General features: G+C 38.8%; 1 protein-coding gene across 12 annotated transcripts in view; it reads right to left on the bottom strand.

Annotated features, from left to right (window-relative positions):
- Window positions 1–21,561, bottom strand: part of LOC121651356 (ERC protein 2-like) — a 156,555-nt gene that overhangs the window by 109,374 nt on the left and 25,620 nt on the right. For all 12 annotated transcript variants that reach the window (XM_042003490.1, XM_042003489.1, XM_042003492.1 and 9 more), the window contains one exon: window positions 14,260–14,427. In XM_042003490.1, the coding sequence (XP_041859424.1) occupies window positions 14,260–14,427 (168 nt within the window). The remainder of the gene's footprint in view (window positions 1–14,259; window positions 14,428–21,561) is intronic.

The following is a 21,561-nucleotide window of genomic DNA, read 5'->3' as shown; positions in this document are numbered from 1 at the left end:
CACACTAAAGGTGAATTGTTATAAAACAAGCAAATAACAGTAAATGATATTAAATGACTCATGGGCAGAAAGATTTGAACAGAACCTGTGAAGCTAAGTTGCATATCTGCAGTGCATCTGACTAGATTATGAAGACTTAAAAGCCCATGGTACACAAGAACCACATACAGTGTTATGCTCATGGATTCATTGAGGAGATAATTTCCTGTCTTCCATTCTATCCTGGCATCTTAAAGCAGAACAGCACGGAAAGGCTCCAGCTTGGAGCTGACTCTTAAAAGAGAGAATTAAAAAAAATAATGACTTCTAAATACTGGACTGAGTGTAGAGGTTTGTAGTGCCTTTCATCACTGAAAGAAAAATGGGAAAAGCAAGAGCTGAGGTTGATGCAGCCACTTGGTATTTCAGCCTCCCATAGGCAGTCTTGCTACACCCCACCTCAATGCAAATTCTTAGTTTTCTGTTTTTTGTTCATTTTCTTTATGTCTAGCTGTATTACCCGGTGGTTTCCTTTACATATTTGCAGTGTCATGCAGTATTCTGTCTGTACTGAAGGTTTTGGACATTCAGATAGTCTCCTTGACATTAACAGCTTTCAACACCCTAAATGCGTAATAATTCGACAAACTTGGTTCAATCCCAGGTGTTAATCCTGACTACTAACTATGCTTTTTTTCCTTTTAGAATTGTTGCTGTTGATGTACTCATTCTATACTGTTATGCAAGCTCTATCAGTCTAAGGCCAGTGGGCAGAGAAGTTAACTATTAGAATTTCCATATCAGTGGCGAAGAGTTTTCATAAGAGATTATTCAGCCCTTTGACTCACAGGACCCTTCTCTGCATCTGCCTTTCTGTGGCTAACCTCATGTTGCTAAAGTGGTGGTGTAATAGCCAGTTATGGTGTTCAACAGCCTTTATCTGATGAACATCTGGAAAACAGAATGCAAAGACACAAAAAGACAAAGACACACACACAGAAGCACACAGAACGCTCTGAGCTATACCAAACAAAACACTAACAGATGCAGCTGGGATAGGACACTGTGCCATGCAATGAGGTCTACAAATTAGTTTCAAAGGGACAGCACATCTGGTGATAGGACATGCTGATATGGGAACTTGCTTGTCGCTTATACAATTTTTTATGAAAACACATTTCTTTAAGATCTGAATTATTATCGTGATTAAAAGAAGATCAGTTTGAAAAGTCGTTAGATTCTGTGAGAACTGTTGAGATCTGTACACATGCAAGATGGATTTATTTTCCTGTCTCCAACTCAGTCTTCTTTAGTGGTTTTTCTACAGAGAGAGTGCCATTCAATCATTGCTGTAAGGCACTGATGCCTTATTTGACCTAAGATCAGGGCTTGCATTATACTAAAAAGAGGCATGCACATTATAAGGAGTTCATTATTCAATGAACATAAAATTAAAAGAGAGAGAGAAAAGAAAAGCCATCAAAAGACCACAGTTTTACTGTAATAATGGGGAAAAAAACCAATAGGGAGAATAAGCTGCATTCCAGTCATGGGTACATAGACAGATAATGTCCAAATCTCCACAGCTATTTTATAAATGAATCCAATTAGACTGGAGACTTTTGTATTTTCTTCTCCCTGGAGGGTACAAGTGAAGCTTTAAAGAAGCCATCTTGGTTTTGGCAATAGAGGGAGAGTGGTAGGAGTGGGTGGGAAAAAGCAACTAGGACCCTTCGGCAGATCTTGATACGTTAATGGGAGTCATTAAAAAACCAGGCCAAAGTCCCTGGTTGGTCAGTCCACAACCGATAGCGACATAAAAACCTTTAGGGAATGATGGGAAAGCTTCACACTACCAAAGTCTGATAAAATTCCAAGTAATTCATTATTGCCATGGGTGTGTTAGATAGGACTTTGGTGGGCAGTGTAAGAAAGACAGGAATTCCTCTCTGAATTGTGGCAAACTCTTTCTTGACTGGGATGTTGGCACATTGGAATTAAAGAAACTTAAACACTATTTTTACATTGGTAAAGACTGACAAGACATGCGCTCTAACATACTCAGCTTGACCCACAGTAAACAAAAAAGAACTAACAAAAAATATAAACAAGAAAGCCTTTGATTGTAATAGTCCAGTAGCTTAACAAAACCTGTTTTCTAAATGTATACATATGCTCTCATGCACACCCTTGCTCCATCTCCTTGTGGGCACCACAGAGCCCTATTTTAGGTCAAATTGAGCATGTTGCCCCTGGTCCTTAGATAAATGATTACATTCTTCACCAGCCTTAAGTTTGCTTTGGCTTGGCCACACAAAATAACAGCCCCTCGATGAAATATTTAGCTATGTTGCTTGGCATTCTGTGAAATTGTGCAGAAAAACATTAAACAGTGCTTCAACTTTACATTACTGGATGAAAATGAGTTACGTGAAACATGGATATGGGAAAGAGGGCAAGGAACTTGTCACAATCTTTAAACTCCAACAACGCCGTCTGCGGAAAAATGCCTTTCGTGGACAGGCGAGAAGCAGGGCAGCTGTGTGCATTTTAGGGGGAGAGGAGGGCCTCCCTTCCAGTAGCTCAGCCATTATGAGAACAGCAGTCATTCATTTTATCTCTCAGTCCATGAAGCTGGCTCGGTCTATACCACACATCTCTCTTTCTCTTTCTATGTGTCTTGTGTGTGCACATAAACACACACGGAAACACACATACATGCAGAAGCTTTTATCACAACACTGTGGTGCATATGTCATCCTACTCTCCAACCAAATACGCCTCCCCCTAGAGCAGACCACCAACGATAGGCAGCTTCCAGGCCAGGCACTGTAGTGTGGACTGTCTGTCTCAGTGAGTGTGTATCCTCTTGAGAAACCATGACGTGTGCCTCAGACATCTCCCACACACATGGCTCCCCACTGTTTACAGCCATACTGTTTTGATTCTGATAGTTTTATCAAAAGGCTGATAGAACAGGACCAGGTTCTCCTTAAAAGTAGGAGTGATGATGTACAGTTACCTTCCACTGGCTTTGACCTTGCACATGTTAAGTATAGTTGTTGCAAATTGGTCACATATATTTGTGAAAAGGCTAAAAAGCACAATTATAAAACAGCATTATTTGTAATTTAATTTGGAAAAAGTAAAAATGAACCATCACTGGAGTAAAGCGTAAGAGAATTCATCATTACTTATGGGACAAATATCTAAAGTGGGATTCTAAAGTCTCAAACGGCAGCAGAAACACTTTTTAGTTGTCAAAAGTATTTGTTTCACTGCATGGTCTACATTACGATCATCATCTGCACAAGACTGATTCTAATATAATGGAAGGGAAGTATAAGGTTCTTGTTCATAGGTTTAAAAAGTAAAAAAAAAGCAGTTTGTTTCAGAGCAGAACCACAAACCCAGTCAACCCGTCTGTCTTCCATCCAGCCTTAGAACTAGAACTTTGTGGCTGCCAAAGGAATCATTTCTGCAGAACAAAAAGGAGGCCAGTGTGAAGCGTAACCACCATGAATATACAGTAATTTGTATTTTAAAAATTCTTGTGGACCAATAAAAATACCAAACACTGTTTGGTCACTGTTTTAGGAAAGCAACTTGCTTGTCATCACTTCTGAAAATATGATAAAGACAGATGTAAAATCCAAAGATTCTGGCTCTGACACGTATGTGTAAGGACGCACAAATACACAGAGGACAATAACCACAAACTGAACGATATGTAGTAACACAATGCATATTTCCCTGGAGAAATCTAGGTCAGAGGAAAACAGGAAAAGTTTAAAAGGGTACATATTGGAAATATCACACTACTGCTTCAAGTCAAGCATGTGTGGATGAAACTCAAACAAGCAGATTTGCATGTTTTTCCCATCAAAGGTTTTGATCTTTGAAATACTAAAGGACTTCTAAGTGATGAGGCATTGGTCTGGAAAGCGAAACAGCCTGGTCATGAAGAACAGGGAGGAAAGCTAAGTTTTTAGTGTGAAGAGGGTGAGCTTGAACTTTATTTAACCTGTTTACCTTCATCAGCCTTTTTCTGCCAGTGAAACACAGCTGGGACAAAACTGGCAGACTGTGGAGGGATCATAATGTGTAAGCTGGCGCCTCCAAGTGGTAACTTACAGCCATAAGCACACTTACCCTTTACAAATCTTCCTCATTTAATCAATAACTGATCACTTTGTGTTCATTTTTATTGTTTTAGAAATATATTTCTAATTTTGTTTTTGTTTGTTTCTTGTTTTTGTATGTGATCTAACTGATCTTCAATTTAAAGAAGAATATTTGGGGACAAATTGTCTCCTGGTTTTACTCGATAAGATCCAGGTGCTAACACGTACAGTATGTGCATGGAGGCATGAATAGATTCTCTAAACACTAAATCATTATATAATTTCCTGAATATGAGAAGAAAGCAAATTAAAGCAAATATTTTTATGTAAAAATGTTTTTATTATCTTGACAAAACAAATTTCTGTGGTTTTGAATGTAAACTGACAATGTGACACATAGGGACTCTAAAATCTAAAATCCTCTTTTTCTTTCTTGAGTTATGATCCTTTCTCGTGCTTTCAACCACAGCACAATGACTTCATAAAATGAGTAATGCTCGAGGGAGGGAGAAGGAGGGTGGATAAAAAAATTGGATAGTCAGGTTCTGAAATAATTTATGCTTCTCTTCTGTGCATTGCTGTATGTCAAAGAGAGCAAAAACTCTTGCGAAATATACCTCCTTAATGGTAAAATAAATTAATCGGATTTGTTTAGCTGCTGTGCAGGTGTGTCAGGATGCCTTCGTGATTCTTCTCTGCAGTTTTTCACTAATCATTCTTTGCTATGAAATAAAATCGAAAAAGAAGACCAGGAAGAGGCAGGAACCAAAGCTGGTCAAAGCAAACAGGCAAGTCCTTGAACTTTCTACGGGGTGCATTACAATTAAGAAATGTGGCCTGCAACACTTTGTAGCTTAGTAGATTTCTCTCCATTGCTGCAACAGTCATTCTACTCCAAGAAACACAAAGGTACCCTCTGTCCATCAGCAACACATACACTCATTGGTATGCAGGCACACAGGATGATAAGCATGCAACGAAGTAGACAGATGAGCACTTCAAGCTTACACAGGTAGAAGAACAGGGATGAAAACACAAAATGAGCTGAATGAATATCAGCGATCATACATGTGCTTAGTTTCTTGCTAACTGCTCCCGTATCTGTTCAGAGGAATGAGCTTTTCAGCAATGCATGGAGCTTTAATAAACTAACACTAGAGTGCAACCAAAAACAGACAACAGATCAATTGGCATGCACAATGAAATAAATATCAATCTGAAAAAAGTAATGAAACAAATTTCTCCAAAATAAAAATGCATTAAAGTTATTTAATTAAAATATTTTTGCTTTACAAAACCTTATACCTGTTACAGTACATTAATATGAATGCATTTTTATTTTATTGAAAAAATGAATAATAAAAAAAGTAAAATGATAAAAATCCAGTTTTTGTGTTTTGATACTAAGCACAAACAGATTCACAGACTTTCCTCTCCCCTGCTACATTAGCCAGCTTGTCCTGGGGAATCTTGAAGCGTTCCCAGGACAACCAAGAGATGTAATCCCTCCAGCGTGTCCTGAGTCTTCCCTGGGGCCTCCTCCTGGTGGGACATGCCCAGAACACCTCACCAGGGAAGCATCCAGAAGGCATCCTCACCAGATGCCAGAGCCACCTCATATGGCTCCTCTTGATGCGAAGGGCCCCTCCCAGATCACCGATCTTCTCACCCTATCTCTAAGGGAGAGCCTGTGGTCCCCAAACCGGATCCCAACAACACCTCGACTGCACCTAGAAATTCTGTTCATAAAAGTTATGAACATTTTTCTTTTAATCCAACTTTTTACGTCTGAAAAATTTCCCAAACAACATTGGAATCTGAATGGTAATTTACAATTACTGATACAACAATATTTAAGGGGCTTAATATGAAGCAGTGAGACATTTTGGTACTGACATACCAGCACAAACAGGAAACCAAATCAGCTGTCTAATTCTTTATATTCATTGTTATATGTAACTTAGTTAAGTGTCCAGGTCAAAAAAGCCATATATTACAATCAGTCTGTGATTATTATCATACGTGTCAGGCCAGGTTCAGACGATGGGAGCTGCACATAGCATTTGCACATTTGACAAGTGGACAGCTTCCCCCTCTCCCTACACATTCCACCCTCCAGAAGGCCATTCACACAAAAACCCTTCACTGCATTCATACATATCAATTAGACATGAGTGCACATATGTGCACATACACAGAAAGACAAGCAGTAAGTGAATGACAGAGACACCCAGACCATGCAGTTGTTGTTTTCATACTGATTTCTTGACCACAGAGCAAAATGAGTAGGGTGAGACTCCTGCAGACCCAGAGCAGCTCAATGAAGACAGATTACACTTGCGCAAGCTTGGCTTTGTACGTGAACACGAGTGTGTCTGTGTGTCGGCCAACTCGATCCACGTCCCTGCTCTTTAGGCTCAAGACTGTATCTCTGCCCCCCTCAGCTGCGGAATGCTGCAATGATTGCTGGGTAATTACACTGCTGCTTTAGTCCTCTGCTCCCAGCGCCATTAGTATTGTTTTCCCTTTCCCTTTCCTCTGTAAGGACACAGAATGAGAGCCTTTTGATCAAGAAAGAAAGAAAGAAAGGAGGAACTATGGTGTGGGGACCACAGCAGCTGCATGTCAACCTGCAGCTTCTGGCCCGCTTTACAGCGATCTTGTCAAATAAGTGAAATACAACATAGAGTCATACAGTTCAGCTGACAGTTCAAGAGTCAAATCGTGACCCATTTTCCTAGGAGAACATTAACTTAAGTGCCTCTCTAAGATCTTTGAGGATGAAATACTGGACTGCCAACAAGTTAACAGGTCAGCCTGAGTTATAGCGCTTCATCATCAGAGAACATTTGAGTTCTTTATCCTTTTGGAGAGCCATCAAACACATTTTATTTCTTAAAGTGAGGTCCACGTGTTGTGGTTAGGCAAAGGATAGACTGGAACTGCTGGAGCCTAAAACGTATGTGGCCCAACACGGGGTTTCTCTTGACTGATGTGTAGCCTGGCTCCAATCAACCACCCTCGGGCTTTCACCATTAACCCTGGCTGATTGCTGATAGAAACAGAGGGGGATACAGGGGGTGCCTATCACAGGCAGTTTACCGGAACTTCCCCAGTTCCAGAAGGCTTATCTGTGGTCATGTCTCTGCACTGTGATTGGTCAGCTGGAATCCATTAGGATGAAAGCCACTGGTGGCCTCATCACAGATCTATCAAGATTGTGCACACACACAGGAACATGAACATAGAGTACAGTAAAGAGATATCTATAAGGACATCTGAGAGATACATCTCTTTATCATTCACCTGAAATACCTTAAGTACACTACATTTAACTAGTGAAAGAATATCATGAATATCATATCATAAACTGCCTAACATGCAGAGGATACAATCAGTGAATGCCTTATTACAATCAAAGCCATTCAAATAGAAATTTTGCAACAATTCTAATTATCAAGACTTGTATCAGACAGCTTGATAGCTCGCTGCTACACATTATTTTGGCAAAGATTTAAAAGATGGTGATTGTGCTTTGCCGGGCCTTTCATTCAATGTTGATATTTTATAGTAGGTAGTGAAAAAATGAAAAAAATGAAAAAAATCCCTAATTAATCTAAGAGAATAATACACTTTTCTTATCAATTTTTCAAATTCTTGTTTTTAAATAGCAGCACAAGACATTTATTTAAATAATGATCTCAGAAAAAAGTTGCAATAAACTGAACATGTAATCATGTTAACTCAATGCCATCTATGATTCCTGATACAGTACAGCAATGCAATCTTTCCATCTTATCTTATCTCATCTCATCTCATCTCATCTCATCTTATCTTATCTTATCTTATCTTATCTTATCTTATCTTATCTTATCTTATCTTATCTTATCTTATCTTATCTTATCTTCGCTGACAAACACTTTCATGTCCTTTGAAGAGAATACTGAAGAATCATGAACTGATCAATCATGGATGGACAATATTGTCTAATACTGGAAGACACAAGGACCCCAAAAAGAATCACGATTTAACCCAGTGAACCAAGAAGATGTATTTTGCAAATTATATATCTGTCTGCCACTCACAATGAGAATGCGCCCGAAAATAAATGCATCTTCAATGACATGACATCCCAAACTCCTAGCAAAGCATTAACCATCACAATTAATTGCCCAACTTATTCCAAAACAAGGTGCGAGTAAGCAGTCTCCTGAAGTTCCGTCTGAGAAGAGCACTGCTTACAATATCCTCATTTTCCAAAAATGTCCGGACTCACAAGCTTAAATGCTCCCATTAGTCATCACAAAGATGCTATAGAAGAGTCCTCACAACTTGACAAACACTATGCCAATGCTGGACTAATATTTTCCTTTCGATCAACTTAGAACTTCCCTTCACTATCCATATGCATCACATTCAATAGTGCCTGTGTTGCTTTGGATGGTGTGTAAAAGATCTGGAATCGGGGGAAAGAAAGATGAGAGAAAAGGAACATTGAAGGTTGTTTTGAGAAAACAACATAAGTTAAAGCATGCATGAGTGAGGACAGTATGATGGTATGCATTCATTTATATGGCAAGAGACATAAGCTCGCATGTATTTCAGTAAAATGCTAAACCTCACTGCATTTTGGTAAATGAACATAAATAAGAGCAGTTAGTCCACAAAGAGATGGAGGGCTGAATGGGAGGGAGAGGGAGGAGAAAAATGTATAAAACAAAGGAATGACTCTATTAATCTCTGTGTCAATCTCCCTACCTTTCTTCACAATCAGAGTCATGTTGATGACACCAGACCAGAACAAGTGCTGAAAGAGTCTGGTAGAGGCTGCACTGAAATGAAGGGTGTTTTCCCTGAGAATGTCTTGAGGAGACCCACTTATAACTAAGAGAGCCCCTTGTGGAGAGGACATCCTTCCATACAGACACACACAAATGTTCACACATGCAGCCCAAGCAGATGTAATCAAATCTCCCTGTCTGTGGCTGCTATGTAAAGGAACATGATAGGGAATACTATACTTCCATGCACACAGCCAGCCCTTTTTTAAAAACATGAATATGGATTGAGATGACCACAATGTTTGAACATGAATAACACATGTATGTCAAAACCACACCACAACCGGGTCTGCATATGTACCTCCACAGCCCTACCCCCTCAGCCAAATAACTGAAAATGTAAAAAAATAAATAAATAAATGCATCATTATGCATTGGTCATGGTCTCATTGACCAAGGACTTGGACAGAGCTCCCACTGTTCTGTGTTGTGATACATAACACCAATGTGCCCACACAAAGTTTTCTTCTTTTTAATTCAATGAGTAGTTACTCATTATTTTTTGTAAAATTCAGTCTCTTGCTGTTAGGATCAACATGATGTAGATGTCCAGCTATAGCAATGACATCATAGTGCCATGCTGTAAATTAAGCTAACTTTCCAAAAAGAGGTCAGAGGACAATCTACTTCTGAAAAGAAAAAAAAACTACTACTATCCTGAGACAGAACATAGTAGAATAATGACGGATACATTAGTTTAATGCTGTTATAGCAGCACTGCACTGTTTATGCCTGTATAGGGTCACTATGGAGATCACTTCGCAAGGCACTGGTCTGTCTGTGTGTCATCAGCTAACCAATCTGACAGTTATTTCTCTCGTGTGTGAAATATCACATAAGAGAAACTAAAGAGGGAGATTTTTGCAATTCAAGTTCCACACTTCACACAAAAAATGAGCTCAAAAAACCCAGAGTTACAGAGCTGCTGCAGATGAAAATGGGGTTTCATTGCATTACTCACATTTGTATTCTTGGCTCTTGACACATGAGATGTATGCTAGAAAGTCTTAAATCTGGTCACTGATGTTAAATGAGTCAAGCTTTTTAGTCTCAATGTAAAAATAAAAACAGAATGAAAGAAGCTGGTAGAGTAATGAAAACAGTTCAAGAAAAAGAAAAAACAAAGATAAAAAAAATCAAACATTTAAAACAGCATAGCAACCGGGAGGTAAAAGTACCAAAAATGACATATCTGCATCAGGAGGAAGTCTATAAAATACAAGCAGGCCTGTTGTTTTTCTGTTCTCTGTTCCAACTTATTCCATCCCATTTTATTTCATTCCCTCATAAACACCCAACAGACTGTTTTTGCTCTTAGCTCTACAAATATTGATTCCTTATGGAAGAGAGCAAGCACACACACTTCCTCCTAAAACACACACACAAAAACAGAAACACCATGCACCAGTTGACCTGTCATCCAACACATTTTCACTCCTTACTCGTCATATTTGGACACTTGGTCAGGCTCCTTCTGCGTCACATATATCATACATGCAGAAGTCTTAGCTGACGCGAGGGGGGGTACCCAACGCTTGAACATGTGACAAAGAGGGAGCCTGGCCAAGCGTCCATATATGACGAGCAATTAGTGAGAACGTGTTGTGTCATCAGTCTTCGTCATCATCACCCTGGTGGGTCATTGGACCTGTTTGCAGCGAAGAGCTTGTTGTAATAACAGCTGCATCATCTTAACCCTCAAAGCTCTTTTCATCAACAGAACATGCACAGGAGATTAATAGCCCAATGAATTGTGTTGGTTAAATCATTCAAAGCTGATAACTTTACAAGGAAGAGGCTTGCCACTTTTTTAAATGATCGAAGTTAAACCTCTATGTGTCCTGAAAGCAGAGGCACAACAGAGAAAAGTCACAGAACTTTCATATGTTTCTCTACTGGCTTTTTGCTTTTCTCAGCTAATAATTTCTTTCACAGTAAAATAACCCAAGTGGGGTAAATGCATCCTTGAGTTTTAGACACACTTACTTTCAGGAAAATCTATTATAGGCCACTTCAAATATACTAAGTTGTCCTCTAGTTTTTCTTTTTCTTTTAGGAATGTAATTATTTATTAGCTGTGAAACCAGTAAAGAAACAAGCTGCCCTAATGTTTTGTCCCCTGCTTACAAAATCGCTAAGTCATAGCTAAGACCTCTGCATGTAATTTTCCCAGAAAGACATGATTTCATTGCCCTGTTTTGAGAACAGTTTTGGCAGTAAACAAAGCAAGTGTTTACCATTTTTCCATCTTAAGCATCATATTAACTGAATTTAAATATAAACAAAAAACAGCATCTGACTCCACCACTACTTTCGTTGAACACAGTTAAGTGATGCCTTGAACCTGTCTCGTCATTCACACACCAAGCTCCGTACTGATTAAATCAAACAGTGTCACCAAAAAGCACTTATGGTAAATACTACCATGAAGAGATCAGTTTTAACATATTACAGGGTTGGTTAATGCAGATTACATTGTCTAGAGGATATTAACTGCAAAAACGCAGACAGATGCTCTGAGTACAACTACTAGATATTTAGTATTAAGTATCTTTGATCACTGATTGGTAGCAAATCTGGGAATAACAAAATAATTTCAGGTAATTTCTTAGCTTTCCATCCAGGTGATATGTTTAATTTTCTGAATATGAGATTGATTTCTTTGTGAAGAATTCACAATCATCAAAAAATGTATTTTTGCATTAATTTATTTTTTGTCTTCAAATTAATTTCTCCTCCCAAAATTTATATAGATCCTCTATTCATAGACCATGAAGTCCAAAAAGGAAACTATCGTTGACTCTTAGTTCCACTTTTGCCTTACCCCTGAGGCAAAATACTGAATGTTATAGTCTCAAAAGATTGTTTGGAAACGGGAAGTTTAGCCAATATTAATTCTACTGATTTTTTCTCAGTATGTGTAGGAGGCAGGTTCATTAAATATAAGTTACTGTGTAATATCCCTCAAACTACTGAAAAGAATTCCAAGGTGTGTGTTTAAAAATTAGTTGTGGCATTAGAATTTATAATGAAGGCTTTTTATATTAGGAATAACAATATGTCTAGAGATTCTGAGGAGGACTGATGCTACACAGATGATAAAAACATTAGAGATGCAGCAAAAAATGGCAAGTGAGAAACCAGGAGTTATTACAATGACACGCAGCACATAAAAAGTCTGAAAGGAAGCTAACTTTTAAGACTGCAGAGACAAAATTTTAAAATGAGGCTAATGGTGAAATTTCACAACTGCACATATTTTATTAAAAATAATCTAATTTTGCATCAGATATGAATAAAATGTTTAGCTACAAAAAAGCTAAAGAGTTAAAGCTACAGCCCAGGGTAGTAAAGGCTGTACAAAAAGCTCATCTTTAAACTCACTTAGAAAAATCTGGAGGTCACACAAAAACATAATAATCCAACTGAATGCACATACAATCACATACACACATACATAGTGATGGCACTGTGTGTGACCTTGCGAGCCTGCTTTCATTAAACTCAGCAAGGGGGAGGTAGGGAAGCGAGAGGGAGCCCTAATTTGAGGACATGAGAGGAAACAAGGAAGTTGAGAGAAGACCTTTATGTGGGTGTAATTAGTCTATAGAGGAATGGCCAACATGTGCACCACAGGTAGCCATAGGCCCCATCTAAATAGCTACCCTTATAAAAGTCATTAAGACCTCTGAGACAAACAGTGCAAGTGTGTGTTACTGTCTGTGTTCTGTAAGCAAAAAAGAAATGAAAGACATTTGTAATGTTTGAGAGCAACAAAACATATTTTAGCTGTTTATCTGTATCATTAACAGCACAGTATGTGCTTCTATTCAAAGGTATCTGTGTTCAGACATTTAGCTTCAGTTATTCAACCTGACACATCATATGTGCTGTCATACAGAACAACCTGGGAAGTCAAATCCAAAAAATGTTTGGACAAGAAATTAAAAAGGGATAGAAAAAAGAAAAACAGCTGCCATGTGATCAAATCACAGAGCTTTCACCATTCAGATCAATAAAGAGCTGGCAGAGGAGTTAGTATGTCAGACAGGAGAAGAGTAAATACATCCTTGTAATCTACAAAAGCCTGCATTTTCTTCTTTCCACTGAAACTATTGGAGGGTAAAATAGCTGTCAAGTTCTTTGTTTGGTCTCCTGTGAGGAGCTGAGACCCTCTAAAGTCCATGCAGCCATAACCACGTTTTTCAGGTTTGTTTAAGCATTGCTGTTGCTGGTTGTCATCACACCTACACCCCACCTGCAGCTGCCAGTATATGCTGCTGACTGGTACCCACAACTATTCTGTGGCTACAAAAAGAAAGCCTGGCAAGAGGGATTATATTGTTATTCAATGTAAACCAGTATGATGATTGGCCAGAGCATTTGAGAGGATTTGGTCAAGGTTTATTTTTTTGACATTGGTTTTCTGTGTTGAGTATATTACCTTACCTTGTCTCTTACTATAATCATGATGTGGCATTAGGAAACCCTACTTACTCTTTTTTTTTTTCCATTGGTGGACATTTTATCTCAAAAAGCTATACACACTGGGAAACAAGTTTATTTGAACATCTGTTTCTAAATGCCCAGCAAATGTTAACTCCACAGTTGCTCTGCTTTTGGCTCTGGTTTTGGTCACCAATAAGTTCTGATGGAATAATCCATTATTTTTTATTAACAGGAAGTTGCTTATCTGTCTAACATTCAGTGATTAGAAGGAAAAACAAAGTGCAATCAGCTTGTTTCTCTAGGAAACACTTTTTTCTTGCTCGCTGTAGACAGAAAGATGGTTTATAAAAGCAGCAAAAGACTATTAATAAACCACTTAAGTCTAAGTTTGTAGGTGGTTCACTACAAGATACTCACATAACGCACATATCTCATGATTTGAGCAAAGATTAGAATAAAAATAATTATTAAAGCAGTCTTATATGAAGGCATTGTGTAGCTTCATTTTTTTCGGAAAGAGGCATATTTATTTGATGTACAACATACATGAAGTCTGGCTGCACCGAATGAAACTTAAGTACAGATACTAGTTTTTAACTAAAGATACTAGTTGTGTTTCTGTCCAACTGCCAAGTAAATTGAAAGCAAATCTTGGAAATGGAACATCACATAAAATAAGAACTGATTTATTTCAACATTGCTATTTGCTCTAATGTACATCAACTCTTAAAAAACTCATAAAACAACCTCAAGCAAACGTAAGTTTTTGCACTTTTCAAATCCTAAAATGTGCATATTAAGAAAAAAAACACTACAGAAACATAACAAGTATTGTACGTGATACTAAAAGTTAAGTAATTATGTACCTTCTTCTGCAGGACATTGATTTTTCTCTCCTTGACATCCAGCATGTCCTTCATGTCTCTGATTTCTCCAGTTAGTGTGCTCTTTTCATCGGTCAAGTCCTGCAGCTGCTTCGTCTTCTTGGTCAGAAACTGCTCCTTCTCTTCGAGACGCACTCGCAGAGCATCTACCTAGAATTGATCAGGAACAGGAAGTTAAGATAAATACATAACCTGTACTCACACAGAATATCCAGTATTCATAATGAGGCCGAGAGACATTAGAACTATATAATGTAAGTTGACAGTCATATGCAACAGATAGTCATGGTCAATAATTTGAGAATGAACTAGAATCACTTGATTGTCAAGCAGTGCTACAGAAAAGGAAAAGCACTCAGAGAAATCCACAAAAAACACTTTAAGAAATCCCACACCATGATTTCTTCCTAGTTTTTAGACAGGTGGGACATGTGTTATTCTTCAGCTCTAAAACTCACATCTCTCAACACATTTACTTGTTGACATTTGGAAGTAGTAAAAGTTTGACTTTGACCTAATGTCCACAGTATGAACCACTGTAGACTGATGTAGTAAAAGCGAATGTGAAAGAGAAGAAGCCTGGAGCCCATCCCATCATTTGTTCTTGAGAGTGTTGTATGACTCGGCCAGTGCTGCTGAAAATCCCACTGCTCCCTCGTTTCAACCTCACACATTAAAATCCTTTGTATCTGGCTGTGTGCAATGAGATGAAGGATGTCTGAGCTCACTCCAGAACTAGTTCAGGACATCAGTATTCTACTGCACCACCTACACTGACACATACACACAAACACACATTCTCAGCTGGCTGTCATGAACAGACATTGTGCTCTTTCAACAACTGATTTCTGTTCCAGCACTTTTTGCCATGGTGCTTCATAGTGAACTCATTTGAACTCAAAGTGTGTGTTTTATGTAAATTCAAGACAGACACACACACGGTGATAAAGGGAGGCAGTAAGAGAAAGCTTGTTGACGTTTTAACAAGGGTTATTTGGACACAATATAGACGGTGTGAAAACACAGAACAGACTCTTCTGCTCTCCTGCTCATCTCTAAAATATTTTACAAGGCAATTAAGAAGATGCACAAAGGGAGGAAGGTTATTCAAGCAGCTGGAAATATATTCATGTCAGTTAAAAATCCCATTTATTTTTCTGATGGAAAGTTGCTTGATAAAAAAATGAAAAAGAAAAGTGGGGGGGGGGGGATTGTACTGTTGGGAAAAACACAAATGGCACTGTAGTCTGTACATAGTCTGGTGTGGTATTTCAGCTCCAGGAAGATCACACTTCTTAACCTTAAGTGGGGAAGACTAAGCCAAGGTACTGGAGAGTTTGGCCATTAGTAGTACTTAGGATTCAGGGGAGACAATGAGTTTTTCATTCTGCTTGTATAATGCTGGAGCAGCTCTTTGCTCTGTAGGATATTAGAGGATACATGTGACTTTGCCTAACTGGGCTAACTGCTGCTGGCCATGCAGTCCTGGTACAACCCAAACAAGAGTTTGTTTTTTGTTGTTGTTGTGTGTTTTGTTTTTTGTTTTTTTTTATATTGGCTCATTCCGTTTAAGTGTTGGAACAGACTTGTGTTCACAACTTTTATAGACATAATGTCTAGGTAAAGGCTGGAAGATTTCCAGTTTGGTGGGATCAAGGTTTCATCTGTTTTTTTTTTTTTGTTTAGTTTTGTTTTGTTTTTGCAGGTTAAATGTTCTTGTTAAGTATATTGCAGCCTTGCAGAAAGAAAGAGAACCATTAAGCATGAGACTGATACAAGACGGTATCTGCAGTGATGGGGAGGCTTTACTAGACTACTTTGGTAAAGAAAAAGAAAAACATAAAGGCAAAGTTGTCACTTTACTGGTCAATTTACCTTCCTAAACAAAAAGGCATGCACAGTTTCACTAGATGTTCATATATTGCATCAATGTACATTTTAGGTAAAAATGCAATCTATGCTTTTTACCTACATCAGTTCTAGAGAGTGATGATTTTCTTCTAAAATGTATCTGCGCTTACCCTGACCATAAAACAATGACACAGCTATGCTCTGTGAAAAGCACTGAACCCATCACATGCTGCCTTAGTAGTAAAAGTAGATGAAAATGGATGGAGAAAAAAAAAAGAATTAAATACTAAATGCACAATTAAAGCTTGTTCCTTCCCGCCTGTTTGTGTGCATCTGCTTGTGTAAAGAAAGAGTGGAGTGTACAGTCCTGAGACACATGGAGGACTCTTCTAATGCTGTTGCATTAGAAGCAGGCCAGGACCCCCAGGTGTAAGATGGTGAAGTATTTATCTCATATTGCTCCTCTGGCATGCAACCAAAGTCTAATACTGAGAACATCTCTGTCCTCCACAATTCACATTTGCACACCCACATATTCACTCATAGTAGTGATTTTACTAATCCTTTGCATGTCCAGTATGTGTGTGGACATTATTGTGTGCAGATGCCACGGTGGTTCTTGTTACAGCAGTGTGTGTATGTATGTGTGTGTGAATGCAGCTCCGTGTGAGACCAAGCAAAAGAAAGACCTGCTCTGCTCTAACTCCACCTGGCAAGGAACAATTTAGCAAGAATGTAGTAAAGGGGCCTTACAGGAAATCCCTGCTGTCTCACCTGCACTGGCCTGCTAAGCTGTGATGGTACTGCATAGACGCCTTGCTAATACCCTCTTAAAGCACTCGCCGCTGCCAGCCTCTTTACATTAGTAACAAGAAGAAGGGGGAGTTAATACATGAGCAGGGAAAGATGAAAGGATGGACAAGAGAAAGGGTGAAAGCAAGGGAAGTGAGAGAAGGCAGAAAGCGATTATGGCAATTCTTCACAGATCATTTGGCTTGAGGATATTAACACCACTGCCATGCTACTCTTCTGATTAAAAGTACAACTTCTTCAGCAAGTCTGTTGCAAGAAATTGTGTATTTCTGTATCAACTGGCATGCATGTTGAGATTATAGACCAGTAACAAGAAAGGAAGATAAACCTTTCTGATCTCCCGCAATTTCCACACCAATTATTTGCATTCTCTCTAATATGATTCTTTTTACTGTCAACTTCTAACAGCCCCTCTCCCACCCTGCTGCTTCTTCCTCATTTTCAACCCTTTATCCATGCAACCATACTCCAAACTCTCCAGGAGTTTTCCTATGCCGTCTAAATGTGGTGGTCATGTGGTGAGATAAAGTAATGTGTCAGTGTGACAAATCCCCAAAGTCTTTAAGCAAGGCTGTCTTAAGGACAGGAGCGGATTTCTCTGCCAGGAGTTTTGTGTGTGGATATTTGTTTCCATGTGAGAGTGATAACTCTTGCTGTCTCTGGCAGAACCAACCCATGGCATTACAGGACACCAGGGAATACTTTGTCACTACTACTTTTTGTTTTTTTTTTTTACATACTTTTTCCCCTTTTGGGGGGGAGGTAAAGAATTTAGAAAGATCAGGGAGAAAAGTAAAGGGTCTCACTTCTGTCCATTCTGGTCCATTTCACTTCCAAGGGGGACACCAGAGACGCTGTTATGAGGCTAAGTACATGAATTAAAAACACATCTATAACACCCATCCTCCTTGAAAGCCCCACTTTAACGTTCCAGCCCTTCACTCAACACCATATCATTTAAAAAATGACCTTGATATGAATTCAAGATTCTGTGGTTGAAAAAGTATTAATTCTTGGGAAAAAGTAGTTTCTACTTTTTTAATGGAGAAGCAAACTATTCTAACATGTGCATACACACATAAATATATTCAACAGCTTTCTCAGTGCACACATGCTTGAAACTGTATCCGTAATTAAACATATGCAACCATGCACACTAATGCATAAGCACACTTTCATTCTCTAACTTCCTCTCTCATGCTAGAGATGGCAACCAAATGTGGATTCTGGAAACTGGTTAGCAAAGTAAAACAGAGGCTTAAAGAAAACAGCTTCACTGTTTGTCCACACCTACCTTTTTCCTGCTTCACATTTCATCATAAAAGTTTTTCTGGCAGGCAAATCTGCAAAGGTATTGGGCTGAGCGCTGACACAGGACCGCAATAAACAACACAGGGACTATACGAGTAGACCACAGTCTAATCGGCAGAACCAGAAGAGACCACAGCAAAGGCTTAGGGACGCACCAACATGTGTATAGTAACATTGGTTCTCTGACTCAACCCCTTGGGAGTGCAATATTGCAAAAATGGTCTTCAACTGATCAGGAAAACATTCCTCATGCATTTTCAAATATATCAATCTAGTTCTTTAAAACTGTATGGCTTCACATAAAAACACATGCATGCCAAGAGCTAAGCATATTTTTGTGTTGCTGTTCAAAAAAATTGGAATTTCACTACAGCTGAAAACACTACCATAAAAGTTCTCAAATCCCAAGAGAGGATCTGGTGAAATGTATCTTAACGCCTGATTTGAGGTCTGCTTGAGCTGCTGTGCTGCACAAGACACAGCTGTGTGAGCTATTCACATCCCTGGATGCATGACATCCTCCCAGCTTGTGTAAATACAGCAAAAGGCACCCATTAGACATAATTTATTTAAAGGTCTGTGCAGTTACATTAATCATATAAATTTATGGCATAATATTTGCCTAATTCATGTTTGTCAAGTCTTTAATATGGCCAAGACTGTTTCATTTCAAAATGATGCTGGGCCACCAGTGTCCTCCATACCACCTACAATGACTGGCCCAAAAAATATATTACTACCAAAAAAATAAAGGTTACACAGTCTAATATTTTATTGGAACACCTTTAGCTTTGCTAACACCAGCATTCACTGTGACATTGTTTAAATAAGCTTCTGCAATGTCATAAGATTTATTTCCATCCAGTGTTTTATTAATTTTTCATCAAGATCTTGTATTGATGGGAGGGTCCGACCACTGTGCAAAGCCCATCTCCAGCACTTTCCAAAAATTCTCAATGGGGTTTAGGTCTGGATTCTGTGGTGGCCAATCCATGTGTGAAATTATGTCTCATGCTCCCTGAACCACTCTTTCACCCAATGAATCCTGGCATTGTGATCTTGGAATATGCCCGTGCCACCAGGGAAGAAAAAATCCATTGATGGAATAATCTGATAATTCAGTATATTCAGGTAGTTAGCTGACCTCATTCTTTGGGCACATAATGTTGCTGAACCTAGACCTGACCAACAGAAACCCCAGATCATAGCACTGCCCCCACAGGCTTGTACAGTAGGTACTACGTTTGATGGCTGCATCACCTCATCTGCCTCTCTTCTTCACTCTGGAACTGGGTATATCTGGACTCATCAGACCACACAACATTCTTCCATTGCTCCATCCAGAGTTCCATCTCATTTTTTTTGTTATGCAATTCACTTTTATTAAAATTTTTACCCCTAACAAACTGAAGATGTTTTTCTCCGGTTAGCCTCACTGATTATTTATTTTCTTATGGGTACACAGTTGTTCAGTCCCAGTTCCTTGAGTTCCCTTCGCATTGTGCATGTGAAAATGTTCATTCATTCACTTTTAAAAATAGAGTTCTACTGTTGTATTTTTTTATTTAATTTCACCAAACATTTAAGTAATCATTGATCAACATAATTCAGAATTTTTTTTCAGACCACATTTCTTCCTGGAAGGACGATGGTTCCCCACTATCCTTCCAGTTTTTAAGCATGCATTGGACAGTTCTTACCCCAATTTTAGTTGTAGTGCAATCTCCTTAAATGTTTTCTCTGCTTGATGCCAATGATTTGACCCTTCTTAAACAGCCTAACATCTTTTCCACAATCACAGGATGTGTCTTTCCACATGGTTGATTAAGAAATAAGAAGCTACACACTGAATCAGCTGGGGTTAAATAACTGGTTGCCAGCTGAAAGATAATAACTCATGCAGTAACTGAGGCTAGTAACTATTTGTTTAGTTAAATACATGTGGCAACTTTTTTTTTTTTTGGCCAGGCAGTGTATAATCATTCAAATATATCCTTGCTTAAATGTAAAAATCAAACAGAAACCAACACACACTTACATGATGGAGAAGGTAGAGGCTGGATATGGACTGCTGAGTTGAAACAGCTGATTGCTGCTTTTACTCTGAGTAATGTCTGCTTTATTAAACACTGGTGAAAGGTGAATAAAAAAACTGGTTTATCCAGCTAATAAAATAACTCTGCAAACAGTATCTGCACTGTTCCCTCTTACACAGATGGTGTGTAAGCACCTGACTTCAGATATAATTTACTTACACAGATGTAAGACAGAGTAGTGACAAATAATCCATAATTTACTATGAGGCAACAGAAACATAAAAAAGATGACTGAAGGTCACAGTTAAAGGGTGAAGCCCTGAAGCCCATAGCTAAAGTTTTTCATGTAAGTGAATGTGTGCATGGTGTGTTTATTCTGTGTGTGTGTGCAGAAGCAGGTGGAAACAACAAAGTCAAATGCAAGCATGAAGTACGTCACAAAGCTTGGCTTCTTGGGTGCCTTGCATTGATACTTGTTTTTCTCACTTTACACTCACAGACTACAGTACAATCACACACAGACCACAAAATTAACTGAATAAACAAGCACAGGCAACAGAACATTTCCCCATAAACTCTGTTAGCTATCCCAGACATGACAACACTAGGGTTGATATGTGCGGAAATGAGGGACATTCCCTGTCCTCGGGCTTAAGCTGTATGTCATTTGAAGGGTGTCTTTTCAAGCTGGGTTAAGAAAAACAGTCAGATCTCTGATCAGGAATTGTATAATGGACGGATCACCTCAGGGCCAGCACAGGATAACAAGCGGATGTAAACTGCCTCACAGCAGGGGCTGCAGGGTGGAGAGTGGGGCATGGTCTCATTGTACACCACAACATCTGTTGATAAAACCTTTGCAACACAGCTGTCTGCCTTCAGGCTACAAAGGAACATGGGAAAGCACAGATGTTAAACAAGAAAGAAAAAAAAGGACACATACAGGCAATCACTGAAATCCACAAACAAAGTCATCTTTGTCAACAGAAAGAGTGAATGCTTTCTTCCAAAGTTTGAAAGTCAGATGTTTTAGTATAGAACAAATAGATGGATAAATGACACCGGAATTGCAGGGGACTCACCCCAGCTACAATCATACCAATCTTCACCACACACAGCTGCCTCAATCCCTCTTTACCCCTCCATCCATCACCATTACACCTTACAACACACACACACAAAAAATACACATACACATGACACATGTGAACATATAAAGGAAGAGCCTCTGCAGGCGTTCCCCATCATTAACACTTTCTCTTACTTTGATTAT

Source organism: Melanotaenia boesemani, chromosome 13, assembly GCF_017639745.1.
Source record: "Melanotaenia boesemani isolate fMelBoe1 chromosome 13, fMelBoe1.pri, whole genome shotgun sequence".
Lineage (NCBI taxonomy): Eukaryota > Metazoa > Chordata > Actinopteri > Atheriniformes > Melanotaeniidae > Melanotaenia > Melanotaenia boesemani.
Note: the sequence above shows the minus strand (reverse complement) of the source record. Positions and strands in the feature narration are given on the sequence as shown.